The 16033-nt window shown below is 37.7% G+C and overlaps 1 protein-coding gene across 1 annotated transcript; it reads left to right on the forward strand.

Moving 5' to 3' along the window:
* Positions 1–3924: 3924 nt before the first annotated feature.
* Positions 3925–4872, forward strand: LOC124092804 (olfactory receptor 5B17-like). The gene has a single exon (XM_046444613.1). It carries the CDS (start codon positions 3928–3930, stop codon positions 4870–4872), a length of 945 nt encoding a protein of 314 aa, XP_046300569.1. The 5' UTR covers positions 3925–3927.
* The last annotated feature ends 11161 nt before the right edge of the window (positions 4873–16033 follow it).

The raw sequence follows: 16033 nt of genomic DNA on the forward strand, positions 1-16033 counted from the left end.
TTAAAGGAAATAAATAAATAAATATCAATCCAGATTTCCATACCCAGATAAATTGCCTGTCAGGTTCGATTGCAAAATCAGGACATTATCAGACATGTACAAATTTTGAAAGGTGGCTTACTACCCAGAGGTGTGGGCCATACAGTGAAAATGTTGCAGTGGGGTTCAGTGTTCCAGGGACCAGTGCAATATTGTATAAAATGCACCTTTATATTTTACAACCTGAAAGACAAGAAATTGGGTACTTTCCATTTTACTTCTATCTGTCATGTACTACTGACTGCAGACCATAGAGAAATTACATGTCCCACACATGAGTAGAACATGCACTTAGAGCAAAATCTAAGAGAAGTAAATCCATTTTCCTTTTTCTTTTTATAAGTACCAGCACATTGACCATGAATGTGAAGAGACCATGAACAGAGCACCAACAGCATCTTCCTACACATCTGACTTAAGTATTTGAGTTGACTAATTAGTATTAAAGCATATTCTAATCTCCATCTCTCTGATATCCCTGTCATATTTGTCAGTTGACTGTAAACAAGGAAAATTCCCAAGAATTTTATTAATTAGTCCCCTACAATTTGGTAGCTATGGATTAGTCCTAATAAGTAATATAATGAAAAGAAGAAAAATGAAATGAATAAAAATGACAGAAAACAAAGTAAACATTTACAATGTTTTAAAAGCACCAATAATACATTAAATGTTAATGGATTAAACACATTATGTAATGACAAGTTACTGAAATTAAGGGAGAATAATAATAGGTACTGCAAATGCATCTATGTGTAACCCAACATAAAAAAAAAACTGTACCCCTGCTTGAGGTTAATTGCTTCTTCACCAGATAAGTGTGATGAAGAGAAAAGATTGCCCTCAAAAGAGAATCCATTCCCCCAGAGAAGAGCATGTTTGTAAAATTTTCTCCTGGTTGTATTCATTAGGCTCTAAAATCATGTCATAGTCCCACATGACATTATTTTAAAGAGAGAAAACTAATGAGAGCCCCGTTGGTCACTATTCAGCCAAGTGAATCTTAATATTTCAAGTACACATACCAGTCTTTCCCTAAACAGAGCATGTTCAGTGGTTCTGCAACTGTGGTCAGGAGAAACATGCCAAAATAAAAATTATGTTGTTGCGTGATGAAAGGATCGCACTTCTGCTAAAGTGTAATCAGTCTGTACCCAGACATGAAGTTATGGCAGAGATAATTTCATCATGTCTATTCTGTGATTGAGAAAACTGTGTTCGGCAGCAAGTAAATAACTTCCAAGTGCACAGAAAAGTACAGTACATGCAAGACGTAAATACAGGCCTCCTATCCTGGGAAGACCAAAAGGACCTTTCACTTCTTCATGCCTCAGAGAACTTGCAACATTTTGACCAATGCATCAGAGAGAATTCCTCCAAAATCATTTGTACAACTTCAGAGGATAAATTTCTGATTTCACACCCACAATTCAGGTTTGTTTTCCCTCTTATTTTCCAAGAGCAAGGTAAGCTTCTATAATCAATATGCACTTTCAGTGAAATATGTAATTAACATAGAAACAACAGATCAGCAACATCTGAGAGTTTTTAAGCTCAGATCTGATTTTTTCAGTACTTTTTTGAAACACTGACATAGGAGGGCTGGAGATGAATCTTAATGGAAAATTATTTGCCTAGTCATGCAAAGCCACAGGTTGAAGCCCCAGACCACAATTCCTAGGATTACATACACATACATATGCTCACACACACACACACACACACACACACTTACTTATATATAGAGATAGATCTATAGATCCAGATATAGATATATAGAGACATACATATAGATATACACACACACACATATATATATATATATATAAATATCTCACATTGAGATGGATCTACCATTCAAATGCTTATCATTTTAAACAGCAAAAAGGTATGATGAAATTTATGAAATGATATGTCATGTTTATTTCCTTAAAAGGAGAGCAAAGACCTAGAATAGATAATGCTCTGATTAAGTGGGAGGTAATCAATCCTGTTTCTGTACGTCGGGTTGTTATTGAAGGGACAGCTCATCTGGACTAGGTGCAACAATACTTCCATTGACTCTGGATGAATTATGAGCCTACTTAGATCACATCTTCATTTTCACTATCCATTTCCCATAATCTCACTTTTGCATTATTACTCCAGAAAATCTGGCATTGCAGTGATTAAAGGCACAGACTTTAGAGGATGTTAGATGTGAGTTTGAATCTTGAATTAGTTATCTCTAAGTAGGTGTAGAATTTGAGGAAGGAATATGATCTTGCAAACCTCCATTTTTTTAACGGTGAGGCTAGATGTATGAGCATGTATATGTGTAAATACTGTCTTTCCCCCAATTCTCTGTTATCCGTCTGTCTGTCCTCCGTGAGGCAAAATTGACTCAGAATCATTAAGTTTAAGCTGTTAGTAAATTCATATCTGATTTAGGGAAAAAAGCAATTTCAGAAAGGTGATCTTGACAAATCCATATTTTCATCTGTCCTCTGTTGGCTGGCTTCTAATCTGTGAAGACATATCAGCCCCAACAATGTCTAACTCTGAAGACAAAATGTACCTACTATATATTGTTTTCATTCCCAGCAGCCTTAATAATGATTCCCAAAATCATTCATATTTTTATCCCTGAAACTTATGATTACGCTGCCTTACATGGTAAAAAGGACCCTACATGGTGATTAAAGTGAGGATTTGAGAAGATGAGTTTTTCCTGGGTCATTCATATGAGCCAATGACAATATATTAGTAATCATAGAACATAAATGAAGCTACTCATGTAAATATGAAATTGTAGCTCATATTGTTAAGTGGGGGATACTTTAACTAACGCAAACAGTTAAGGCCCAGATATTCAAGTAACATGTGGAGGGACCAGGAGAAATATGAAAAAAGTGATCAGGGAATAGACGAATAGAAACATAAGCTATCGTGGACTTCCCACACCACAAATTTTCAACCCTTAATATCTGCTCTCTAGCTAAGTGTTGATAGTAATGGCAGTAAGAATGAGTCCAATGCAAGAAGGCATTCTTTTAACACAAGCCAAAATGCATTTTGCAAGGAAGGAATTTTTTAAAACAGGACTTTTTAAAAAACAGAAGGTCCCTGGGTTCTCAAGCAGAATGGTATATACAGACTCTCATCTGTGAAAGGATACAGCATGCTTGAAGCTTGACGTAATGGAGATAATGATTAAATGGAATTAAATAAAAATAAAATCATTTCAAATTCATTAACAACATTTAGGCTCAGAAACACTCTGATTGGTTTTAAAGCTTAGTCTGTCTGCTAATGCTCGTGTAATTGTGAGTTAATTATTGAATGTTTGGAGACCCTTACTACAATTTTATATTTATATGAGTAGCTTTATTTATGCTCTATGATTACTAAAATATTGTCATTGACCCATATAGATGACCCAGGAAAATCTCACCTTCTCAAATTCTCACGTTAATCAGTGTTCTATTTAATGGAACAGGTAAAAATGATTAAATGAAAGTATACATATAAAGCCTGGCATATGAGATAGAAGCATAGCTGTTAGACTTAAAAGATCTTATTTAAGAGCTAGCTTTATTCCAGACCTGTGACCTTGGTCAACCCATGAACCCCTTTCTTTGACTCACTTTATTCATAAACAAAATTAACAAATTTGGAAAACAAGTCTGTGAAACCCTTACTCTTCAAATGCAAATTATTGTTTAGATAAATCGTCTACTACATTGTATGGTCATGCCAGCACTTTAGATCTAGAGAATACTGAAAAATATGATTATCATAATAAAGTAATGCTTACACTTTTCCATTTCTGCTCAACTGAGTTTTGCTTTTCAAAATCAAAAATTTCCTCTTTGCTACACAGCACCTGGCGGTTCTAATGTACCACCCATGGAGAATAACACAGAGGTGAGGGAGTTCATCCTGCTGGGACTGACCAGCGCCCCACAACTGCAGCTTCCCCTCTTCATACTGTTCACTCTCATCTACCTCATCACTCTTGTGGGGAACCTGGGGATGATCACGTTGATCCTGCTGGACTCCCGCTTCCACACCCCCATGTACTTTTTCCTCAGTAACCTGTCTCTGGTGGACTTTTGTTCCTCCTCAGCTGTCACTCCCAAGGTCATGGCTGGCTTGCTGATGGGAGACAAGGTCATCTCCCACAATGCTTGTGCTGCTCAGATGTTCTTTTTTGCACTCTTTGCCACTGTAGAAAATTACCTCCTGACCACAATGGCCTATGACCGCTATGCAGCAGTGTGCCAACCCCTGCATTACTCCACCATCATGACAAACACTGTGTGCTCTCGTCTGACCATAGGCTGCTATGCCATTGGTTTGCTGAATGCTTCTATGCAAATTGGAGACACGTTCTGCCTCTCTTTCTGTATGACCAATGTGGTCCATCACTTCTTCTGTGATATTCCCGCTGTCCTGACTCTGACTTGCTCTGATAAACATGTTGCTGAACTGGTTCTTGTTCTTATGGCAACCTTCAATGTCATTTTTGCCCTTCTTGTTATCTTGATTTCCTACCTGTTCATATTCATCACCGTTTTGAAGATGCACTCAGGTAAGGGATACCAGAAGGCTTTATCCACCTGTGCTTCTCACCTCATTGCAGTTTCTATTTTTTATGGGACGGTCATCATCATGTATTTACAGCCGAGTTCCAGTCACTCCATGGACACTGACAAAATTGCATCTGTGTTCTACACTATAGTCATCCCCATGCTGAACCCTGTGGTCTACAGCCTGAGGAACAAGGAGGTCAAGAGTGCATGCAAGAATGTGGTTAAGAAGGCAAAACCTTCTCTAGGTTTAGTTCTTTAATGATGTAAAACCCACAAAAAGTTATTTCAACCCTCTTACAATTACTGTATGCAGTAATCCAAATGGTAACATCTAATATTATTTCTTTTTTGTTTGTTTTTTATTGATTTCATTATTTTTTAAATACACAATAACAGTGGAATGCATTATAATTTCATTACACATATAAAGCACAATTTTCCATATCTCTGTATATAAAATATGTTCATGCCAATTCATGCCTTTATACATGTACTATGTTTCTTTTTGGGTTTTTTTGCATTACAATTCTTAATACACATATATACCACAATTTTTCATATCTCTGTATATAAAGTATGTTGACACCCATTTCAAGTCTTCATACATGTACTTTGTATAATGATGTCCATCACATTCCACCATCCTTGCTAATCCCCTTCCCCCTCCCTTTCCCTCCCACTCCTCCTCCCTATATAGAATTAATCTAACCCTCCCATGCTCTCCCTCCCTACCTCACTATTTATTATTTCTTTAGTCAAGAACAATTCTAAGTGTCCACAGATTTGAAAATATGATAATTTTTTAATGAAGTTTAATGCAGTATATGTTTTTGATGTCATGCTTTATTCAGATAAAAATAATTACTTCATCTTAATTAAATTTCAGTTATTACTGGTTATTTGGTATGATAAAGATTGTTCTCATTACAATCTCTAAATGATGAATATTTATATTAGAATTAAAAGGAAAAGGAAATTAAATTGTTTTGCCTTGTCCTTTATGACTTACTAGGAAGTTCATAAAGGTAGAAATAATATTAAATAAAACTATCTCTATTTCTGGATAACATGAGCTTTAGTATACAAATCATAAGCAGTCAACTAAAAAATATTGGAACTAAAAAATTAAGTAATCAAAATTTTAAGGTAGGAGAATAGGATATGAGAAGTAATGGTATTTATTTATATGAACAGTTAATCATCTGAAAGTAAAATTAAGGGAATTCTACTTAAAATTTTTAAAAAGATTATGAAATCACCATAGGAAAATTGACAAAACAACTGCAGTGCTTTTTTCAAGTATTTTTGAGTCTTTAACTTTTTTATATATATTTTGGAAGCAAAATAAAAATTTCTATTTTTCTAGTCTTAGTTGACCTAACACACAATGGTCTGCTCAAAAGAATACAAGCAACAATATCTTCCATGACATGCAATAATTTAAACATTAAGTTAAATAACAAAATGAATCATTTTATGAAACAGCTATTGAAAAGTACACTTATCACATGATACAAATATTTTATTATTTTGATCTTAATTGCACATATTTATGCAATAATTTGATACATGTATATAATATGTTATGATCAAATCATGGTGTTTACCATTTCCATTTCCTTACAATTTTAAAAAATATTGATTAACATACAATAATTGTGCATACGTATACAGACTACAATGCGATGATTCAATTCATGTCTGCGATGTGTATAGGTCAAATCGGGTAATCAACATTTTCATCTCCTTATTATTACTTTTTTTCTTGGAGTCTTTGAGTCCTTCTAGTTATTGGTGAGACATATATATTGTGAACTACAATCATGCCACTCTTCTGTAGAACATTAGCACTTATGACTTCTATTTAACAAGTTTTGGCAGTGCTTGTACTCTTAAAATTATCAAACACTATTGAAAGGCATTAAATAAAACCTAAATTAGGAAAGACATTTTTTGTTCATGGATCAAAGTCCTAAATTTGGAAATATTCTTCAATGGATCTTCAGTGTCAATGGCCTTTCTACCCTCTGCTGGCTTTGCAGACATCGGTAAACTTATCAAAAAAAAAATTATAAGGAAAGATTGGGGTTACAGGTGTGCTCCACTGTGCCCAAATATTTTTTAAATCTTAGAGAAGTCTTACATTTAAAACCCACAGAGGAACCTTTTAAAGACACAGGAAAAATATTGGCTCATTTTTCATATGAAATAGATTTTCAACCTATTATTCAACAACTTCCCATAGAAAAAGACAAATTAGAAAATGGGAAGGGTCAAGAAGGATGGAAGATGGCCAAATAGAGGAAAGCTGCCTTCCAAGTTGTGCTGAGGCTCAGGACCAAAGCAGGAGGGTACAATTATCAATTAGATGGGCGAAAGATGGATTTTACTATAATTCAATATTGGACGTTCAAAGTGGCTTAGGGACTCAGGAATTTGGGTACAATAAACAAAGAAGAAAGACACATGGGAGCCAACCCAGATGCCACATCAGCACTGAACAGTGGATATTCACCTCAGGCAGAGGGATGGAGAATACAGATTCCTTATGGAAAAACCTGAGATAAAAAATATGCTGTGTAATCTTAGCTGATCCAGAGGCTTTGCTGTGCACTGGTGCTTGAAAAGGATACTGTGTATCTCTACTTCCTTCATGGAGCTGAGGTGGGAGCCATCTTAGGGAAAGTGGGCCACAGAGGTGGCTCTGGGAGATGGGAGATCAGAGAAAACACTGCTATGAATCCAACCAGGTGACTATCACATGACCTAGGATGTGCCTGGTGGGATGTGAGTAAAACAGGTGCCAAATGGACTCTGCCCACTGGGATATGAGTTGGAAGAGGGAAGGGAACTTGATTCATTTCCCCTTTGAGTCTGCATCTCCCATGAGCAGCTGAAGCAGACCAGAGGTCTGAGTGGGCAGGATGATACACTCAGGGACTAAGCCAGGAAAGGGTGTGCTTGTGGGCAGCAGTGAGTGGAGGACTGGCCCCACCCTGCCCCACAGTTGGAATCCTTGGAAGCTCCTGAGTTCCAGACCCACATAAGAGATCGGTTACTGTCAAGCCCTAGGGATGGGTCAATCTATTCTCCCCAAAGAAGGAACCATCCAACAAAGCCCCTGAGAGCTGATTACTTAAGCCTCATCTACTAGAACTCCCCTCACAGCACTCAGAAGCTGTACCCTGGGACCTCACTGAATATGTCTCAACAGAAAAAATGACAACTCATACTGATGAGAAGAGAAGCTGAGTCTTAAATCAAACAGCTTCAATTTTAGGCCACTCCAACTGACAACTCAGAGAGAAGCAGAGAAATGGGAAAGGGTTAAGAACCCCAACTCCTTGCTCTCTTTATCAATAAATAATTAAAGAAGAAAAATTTTTGGACATAGATAGTTACATCCAAAGTTGTTGAATACTTAGACCACCTCAGAGAGATTATTCTTTCATTCTTTTTTTTAAATTTTTTATTGTTGGTTGTTCAAAACATTACATAGTTCTTGATATATCATATTTCACACTTTGATTCAAGCGGGTTATGAACTCCCATTTTTACCCCATATACAGATTGCAGAATCACATCAGTTACACATCCATTGATTTACATATTGCCATACTAGTGTCTGTTGTGTTCTGCTGCCTTTCCCATCCTCCACCATCCCCCCTCCCCTCCCCTCCCCTCTTCTCTCTCTGCCCCCTCTACTATTCCTTTGTCCCCCTTGTATTATTTTTCCCCTTCCCCTCACTTCCTCTTGTATGAAATTTTGTATAACCCTGAGGGTCTCCTTCCATTTCCATGCAATTTCCCTTATCTCTCCCTTTCCCTCCCAACTCTCATCCCTGTTTAATGTTAATCTTCTTCTCATGCTCTTCGACCCTACTCTGTTCTTAGTTACTCTCTTTATATCAAAGAAGACATTTGGCATTTGTTTTTTAGGGATTGGCTAGCTTCACTTAGCATAATCTGCTCTAATGCCATCCATTTCCCTGCAAATTCTATGACGTTGTCATTTTTAATGCAGAGTAATACTCCATTGTGTATAAATGCCACATTTTTTTTATCTATTCGTCTATTGAAGGGCATCTAGGTGGGTTCCACAGTCTTGCTATTGTGAATTGTGCTGCTATGAACATCGATGTAGCAGTGTCCCTGTAGCATGCTCTTTTTAGGTCTTTAGGGAATAGACCGAGAAGGGGAATAGCTGGGTCAAATGGTGGCTCCATTCCCAGCTTTCCAAGAAATCTCCATACTGCTTTCCAAATTGGCTGCACCAATTTGCAGACCCACCAGCAATGTACAAGTGTACCCTTTTCCCCACATCCTCGCCAGCACTTGTTGTTGTTTGACTTCATAATGGCTGCCAATCTTACTGGAGTGAGATGGTATCTTAGGGTGGTTTTGATTTGCATTTCGCTGACTGCTAGAGATGGTGAGCATTTTTTCATGTACTTGTTGATTGATTGTATGTCCTCCTCTGAGAAGTGTCTGTTCAGGTCCTTGGCCCATTTGTTGATTGGGTTGTTTGTTATTTTATTGTCTAATTTTTTGAGTTCTTTGTATACTCTGGATATTAGGGCTCTATCTGAAGTGTGAGGAGTAAAGATTTGTTCCCAGGATGTAGGCTCCCTATTTACCTCTCTTATTGTTTCTTTTGCTGAGAAAAAAACTTTTTAGTTTGAGTAAGTCCCATTTGTTGATTCTAGTTATTAACTTTTGTGCTAAGGGTGTCCTATTGAGGAATTTGGAGCCCGACCCCACAGTATGTAGATCGTAGCCAACTTTTTCTTCTATCAGACGGCGTGTCTCTGATTTGATATCAAGCTCCTTGATCCATTTTGAATTCACTTTTGTGCATGGCGAGAGAAAGGGATTCAGTTTCATTTTGTTGCATATGGATTTCCAGTTTTCCCAGCACCATTTGTTGAAGATGCTATCCTTCCTCCATTGCATGCTTTTAGCCCCTTTATCAAATATAAGATAGTTGTAGTTTTGTGGATTGGTTTCTGTGTCCTCTATTCTGTACCATTGGTCCACCTGCCTGTTTTGGTACCAGTACCATGCTGGTTTTGTTACTATTGCTCTGTAGTATAGTTTGAAGTCTGGTATCGCTATACCGCCTGATTCACACTTCCTGCTTAGCATTGTTTTGGCTATTCTGGGTCTTTTATTTTTCCATATGAATTTCATGATTGCTTTCTCTATTTCTACAAGAAATGCCGTTGGGATTTTGATTGGCATTGCATTAAACCTATAGAGAACTTTTGGTAATATCGCCATTTTGATGATGTTAGTTCTGCCTATCCATGAACAGGGTATATTTTTCCATCTTCTAAGATCTTCTTCTATTTCTCTCTTTAGGGTTCTGTAGTTTTCATTGTATAAGTCTTTCACCTCTTTTGTTAGGTTGATTCCCAAGTATTTTATTTTTTTGAAGATATTTTGAATGGAGTGGTTGTCCTCATTTCCATTTCAGAGGATTTGTCGCTGATATACAGGAATGCCTTTGATTTATGTGTGTTGATTTTATATCCTGCCACTTTGCTGAATTCATTTATTAGCTCTAATAGTTTCTTTGTAGACCCTTTTGGGTCTGCTAGGTATAGAATCATGTCACCTGCAAATAGTGATAATTTAAGTTCTTCTTTTCCTATTTTGATGCCTTTAATTTCTTTCGTCTGTCTAATTGCTCTGGCCAGTGTTTCGAGAACTATGTTGAACAGAAGTGGTGAGAGAGGGCATCCCTGTCTTGTTCCAGATTTTAGAGGGAATGCCTTCAATTTTTCTCCATTCAGAATGATGCTAGCCTGAGGCTTAGCATAGATTGCTTTTACAATATTGAGGTATGTTCCTGTTATCCCTAGTTTTTCTAGAGTTTTGAACATAAAGGGATGCTGTACTTTGTCGAATGCTTTTTCCGCATCTATCGAGATGATCATATGGTTCTTATTTTTAAGTCTATTGATGTGGTGAATAACATTTATTGATTTCCGTATATTGAACCAGCCTTGCATCCCAGGGATGAATCCTACTTGATCATGGTGTACAATTTTTTTGATATGTTTTTGTATCCGATTCGCCAGAATTTTGTTGAGGATTTCTGCATCTAGGTTCATTAGAGATATTGGTCTGTAGTTTTCTTTCTTTGAAGTGTCTTTGTCTGGTTTAGGTATCAGGGTGATGTTGGCCTCATAGAATGAATTTGGAAGTTCTCCCTCTTTTTCTATTTCCTGAAGTAGCTTGAAAAGTATTGGTATTAGTTCCTCTTTAAAGGTTTTGTAAAACTCTGCTGTATACCCATCTTGTCCTGGGCTTTTCTTAGTTGGTAGTCTTTTGATGGTTTCTTCTATTTCCTCAATTGATATTGGTCTGTTTAGGTTGTCTATATCTTCCTGACTCAATCTGGGCAGATAATATGACTTAAGAAATTTATCTATGCCTTCACTATCTTCTAATTTATTGGAGTATAAGGATTCAAAATAATTTTTGATTATCTTCTGTGTTTCTGAAGTGTCTGTTGTGATATTGCCTTTTTCATCCCATATGCTTGTAATTTGAGTTCTCTCTCTTCTTCTCTTCATTAGCATGGCTAATGGTCTGTCGATTTTATTTATTTTTTCAAAGAACCAACTTTTAGTTTTCTCAATTTTTTCAATTGTTTCTTTTGTTTCGATTTCATTAATTTCAGCTCTGATTTTCATTATTTCTTGCCTTCTACTTCTTTTGCTGTTGTTTTGCTCTTCTTTTTCTAGGATTTTGAGATGAAGTATGAGATCATTTATTTGTTGGTTTTTTCTTTTTTTAAGGAATGAACTCCACGCAATGAATTTTCCTCTTATAACTGCTTTCAATGTGTCCCATAGATTCCTATATGTTGTGTCTGTGTTTTCATTTATCTCTAAGAATTTTTTAATTTCCTCCTTGATGTCTTCTATAACCCATTGATCATTCAGTAACCTATTGTTCATTCTCCAAGTGATGTATGCTTTTTCCTTCCTTCTTTTATCATTGATTTTCAGTTTCATTCCATTATGATAAGATAAGATGCATGGTATTATCTCTACTCCTTTATATTGTCTAAGAGTTGCCCTGTGACATAATACATGATCTATTTTTGAGAAGGATCCATGTGCTGCTGAGAAAAAAGTGTAACTGCTTGATGTTGGGTAGTATATTCTATATATGTCAATTAAGTCTAGGTTATTACTTGTGTTATTGAGTTCTATAGTTTCCTTATTCAACTTTTGTTTGGAAGATTAGTCCATTGGTGAGAGAGGTGTGTTGAAGTCTCCCATGATTATTGTATGGTGGTCTATTAGACTCTTGAACTTGAGAAGAGTTTGTTTGATGAGCATAGCTGCACCATTGTTAGGGGCATATATATTTATGATTGTTATGTCTTGTTGGTGTATGGTTCCCTTGAGCAGTATGTAGTGTCCCTCTTTATCCCTTTTGATTAACTTGGGCTTGAAATCTATTTTATTTGATATGAGTATGGACACACCTGCTTGTTTCTGAAGTCCATATGAGTGATATGATTTTTCCCAACCTTTCACCTTCAGCCTATGTATGTCTTTTCCTATCAAATGTGTCTCCTGTAGGCAGCATATTGTTGGGTCTTGTTTTGTGATCCATTCTACTAGCCTGTGTCTCTTAATTGGTGAGTTTAAGCCATTAACATTTAGGGTTATTATTGAGATATGGGTTGTTCTTCCAGCCATATTTGTTTATTTATGTTACTAAACATGGTTTGTTTTCCTCTTTGATTATTTTCCCCCCTTTACTGTCCTACTTCCCACTGTTGGTTTTCATTGCTATTTTCCATTTCCTCTTCTGTAATGTTTTGCCGAGGATGTTTTGAAGAGATGGTTTTCTAGCTGCAAATTCTTTTAACTTTTGTTTATCGTGGAAGGTTTTAATTTCATCTTCCATCCTGAAGCTTAATTTCGCTGGATATACAATTCTTGGTTGGAACCCATTTTCTTTCAGTGTTTGAAATATGTTATTCCAGGATCTTCTAGCTTTCAGAGTCTGTGTTGAAAGATCAGCTGTTATCCTGATTGGCTTACCCCTAAATGTAATCTGCTTCCTTTCTTTTGTAGCTTTTAAAATTCTCTCCTTATTCTGTATGTTGGGCATCTTCATTATAATATGTCTAGGTGTGGTTCTCTTATGATTTTGCACATTCGGCGTCCTGTAGGCTTCTAGGATTTGGGATTCTGTCTCATTCTTCAAGTCTGGGAAGTTTTCTCGTATTATTTCATTGAATAGATTGCTCATTCCTTTGCTTTGAAACTCTGTCCCTTCCTGTATCCCAATGACTCTTAAATTTGGTCTCTTGATGTTATCCCATATTTCTTGGATGTTCTGCTCATGGTTTCTTAGCAGTCTTGCTGAGCTGTCTATGTTCTTTTCAAGTTGAAATACTTTATCTTCATAGTCTGATGTTCTATCTTCTAAGTGTTCTACTCTGCTGGTAGTATTCTCATTGAGTTTTTAAGTTGGTTTATTGCTACCTGCATTTCAAGGATTTCTGTTTGTTTGTTTTTTATAACCTCTATCTCCCTGTATAGTTGATCTTTTGCTTCTTGGATTTGGTTATGTAATTCATTGTTGAAGTGATCTTTCATTGTCTGATTTTGCTGTCTGATGTCTTCCTTGAGACTCCAGATCATCTGAAGCATGTATATCCTGAATTCTTTATCTGACATTCCATCTGCTGCAGCTATTACCTCTTCTAATGTTGAGTTGACCTGCATTGCTTGTGGTCCTTTCTTTCCTTGTCTCTTCATACTGTTCGCGTTTCTTTATGCTTGGTGAAACTGTTGTGCTATTGAATTTTCCCCCTATATATTTATATTGGTCTTGTATAGTTGCAAAGTCTCCCTCGCAGGCGCGGGCGGCTGCTCTGCCCCTCCTCCAATTGGGGCAATGTGCCTACCACGCCGGCAGGCCGCTGGGCCTGTTCTGCCGGTCGGTAGCAGGTCCACCTACCTTGCAGGCACGGGCGGCGGCTCTGTCCCTCTGCGGGCCGCTAGGCTTGTTCTGTCGGTGGTCGCAGTTCTGCCTACTTTTCAGGCGCAGGCAGCGGCACTGCCCCTCTGCAGGCCTCTGGGGCTGTTCTGCCTGTGGGTCACAGGTCTGCCTACCTTGGAGGCGTGGGGGACGAGGGCAGCTCTACCCTTCCGCAGGCCGCTGGGCCTGTTCTGTCTGTCGGTTGCAGGTCTGGCCTGTTCTGTCGGTGGTCACTGTTCCGTCTACCAGGCAGGCGCGGGGGGGGGGGGGCGGCTCTGCCCCTCAGCAGGCCGCTGCGCCTGTTCTGCCGGTGGGTCGCAGGCCCGCCTACCTTGCAGGTGTGGTTGGCAGCTCTGCCCCTCCGCGGGCCACTGGGCCTTTTCTGTTGGTGGTCACAGTTCCGCCTACCTGGCAGGCGCGGGGGGGGGGGGCGGCTGTGCCCCTCAGCAGGCCGCTGGGCCTGTTCTGTGGGTGGTCACAGTTCCGTCTCTTTCATTCTTCTTTAAGATTTTTTTCTCCTCTGTTTGTTTCTCTCTGTGTGTGTGTGTGTGTATGTGTGAGAGAGAGAGAGAGAGAGAGAGAGAGAATTCTAGCTGTGCTGATTGTTTCATTGACTTAAATACATACACTTATTTGTTTCATTTTTATCATTTCTAATACATAATAGTTTTTTCCTTGCCTTGTCTTTTGAGGGTTCTGGATTTGGGGATTTGGTTTTGTATTATTTTCATTTATTTATTTCTCTTCTCCTGCTAATGGTCAAGTTCTATTCTGCTCTCACCCTTTCTCTCAATAGTTGATTCTCCTATTTTTCCCCTGCTTCCACATAAACATCACCTACTACATCTCTTCTGCATTCTCTCTGTTTACTTTTTGAAATTATAAACTACTTTTTAACATACTAACACATTTTCTTTTTTTCCAAATTAATTGTACTTTTACCATCTTTCAGACCTAATTGGTTTATATAACTGGTGCCCCCATCATTAATGTTAATACAATCATTACTGTTGTTGATGAATATAACTGACACATGCTCTTTCCTTTAGAGCTGGATGTGGTTCATGGGTATTCATTTTTCTGTTGATAATTGCTGATTCCACCATTTCTATTTATTGGTGGCAATTAATGTTGAACATGTCATACTAGGAGCTGGGTATTTACTGTAATGCTCTGTATTGTTTGCAATGGTTGTTACTACTATTTATTTCTTCCCATTATGTGAGATGCTGGAAACCTATGGAGATACTAAAACTTCACAGATTAGAGCCTCTACAACTGCACTAAACTCAATTCAAACAAGTGCACCTTGCTTCACATGCAAATTTATGATGCTCAGAGTTTAGCTATACTTTAATAAAATGAATACAAGAGATAAAAAAACAAACTAATCACTAGATTATGTAATTTCCACCCCATTTAAGTTGGAGTGATTGTTAATACACTAGACAATTAATTAGACACCTGCTCTTAAATTCATGATCTAGATCTCAGCTTTTTTTTAATTTTTGGTAATGTTGTTAAATGCTGACCCCACTATTTCTATATGGGTGGTAAATAGTATTACAGACATCAAAGTAGACATCAGATCTTTAACATGAAGCTGGACGTTTGTTGCCAGCATTAGTGCCACTCCTGGATCCCTCTCCCTCTACAGGGGCTGTAAAGAGATTGGACACTGAAGGATCCCAGAGTAGAGATCCTGCAGCTGAGATATACTCTCTTCTCAATGAAGCAGCAGTGAATCAAACCCCCACACAATCTTACTCCAACTAAAAGAAGGGAGGACACAAAACCCCAAACCAAAAAGAACCCAAAGAGGAACGACCAGAGAGGGAATTCAGGTCCCACCCCCAGGCATCTACTATGTATTAAAACCAGAGAGAAGTCCTGGAACAAATAATTAAGTACATATGTAAGGACAAGCATAAAAAGGAGATAGGGGAATTCACCTCCGTTGATGCACAAGACCAAGAGCTCTGAAAACATGAGGAAAAAGGCAACAAATCTCCTCCCAAAATACACAATCCCCAACAAAGCATCTCACTGATAGAGAGGTAGATGAAATCCTGGAGAAAGATTATAAAAATTGATTACCAAAATGTAGAACGAACTAAAATAAAATTGAAGAAAGGAATTAAGGGAACAATTACAGGAGATAAAGACCACTTTCATAAAGAACAAGAAACAGTGAAAAGAAACCAAGCCAAACTCCTAGAAATGAAAGATGTCATTAATCAAATGAAAATCTCTCTTGAAGGTATCACTAATCTGTTAGCGATGTCTTCTGTCTTCATCCTTGAAGACAGAACTTCAGGCCTTGAAGACAGGTTATATGATTTTGAGTACACATAGGACAAGGGAAAAATATAGAACCTGACCAGAATGTACAAGAACTCTGGGAC

Source organism: Marmota monax, unplaced genomic scaffold, assembly GCF_021218885.2.
Source record: "Marmota monax isolate L192 unplaced genomic scaffold, Marmota_monax_Labrador192_F-V1.1 WCK01_AAM20220418_F8-fsc00038, whole genome shotgun sequence".
In the NCBI taxonomy this organism is placed as follows: domain Eukaryota; kingdom Metazoa; phylum Chordata; class Mammalia; order Rodentia; family Sciuridae; genus Marmota; species Marmota monax.

Coding starts and splice junctions, on each gene's coding strand:
- LOC124092804 (XM_046444613.1), top strand. CDS start 3,928: ATGGAGAATAACACAGAGGTGAGGGAGTTCATCCTGCTGGGACTGACC.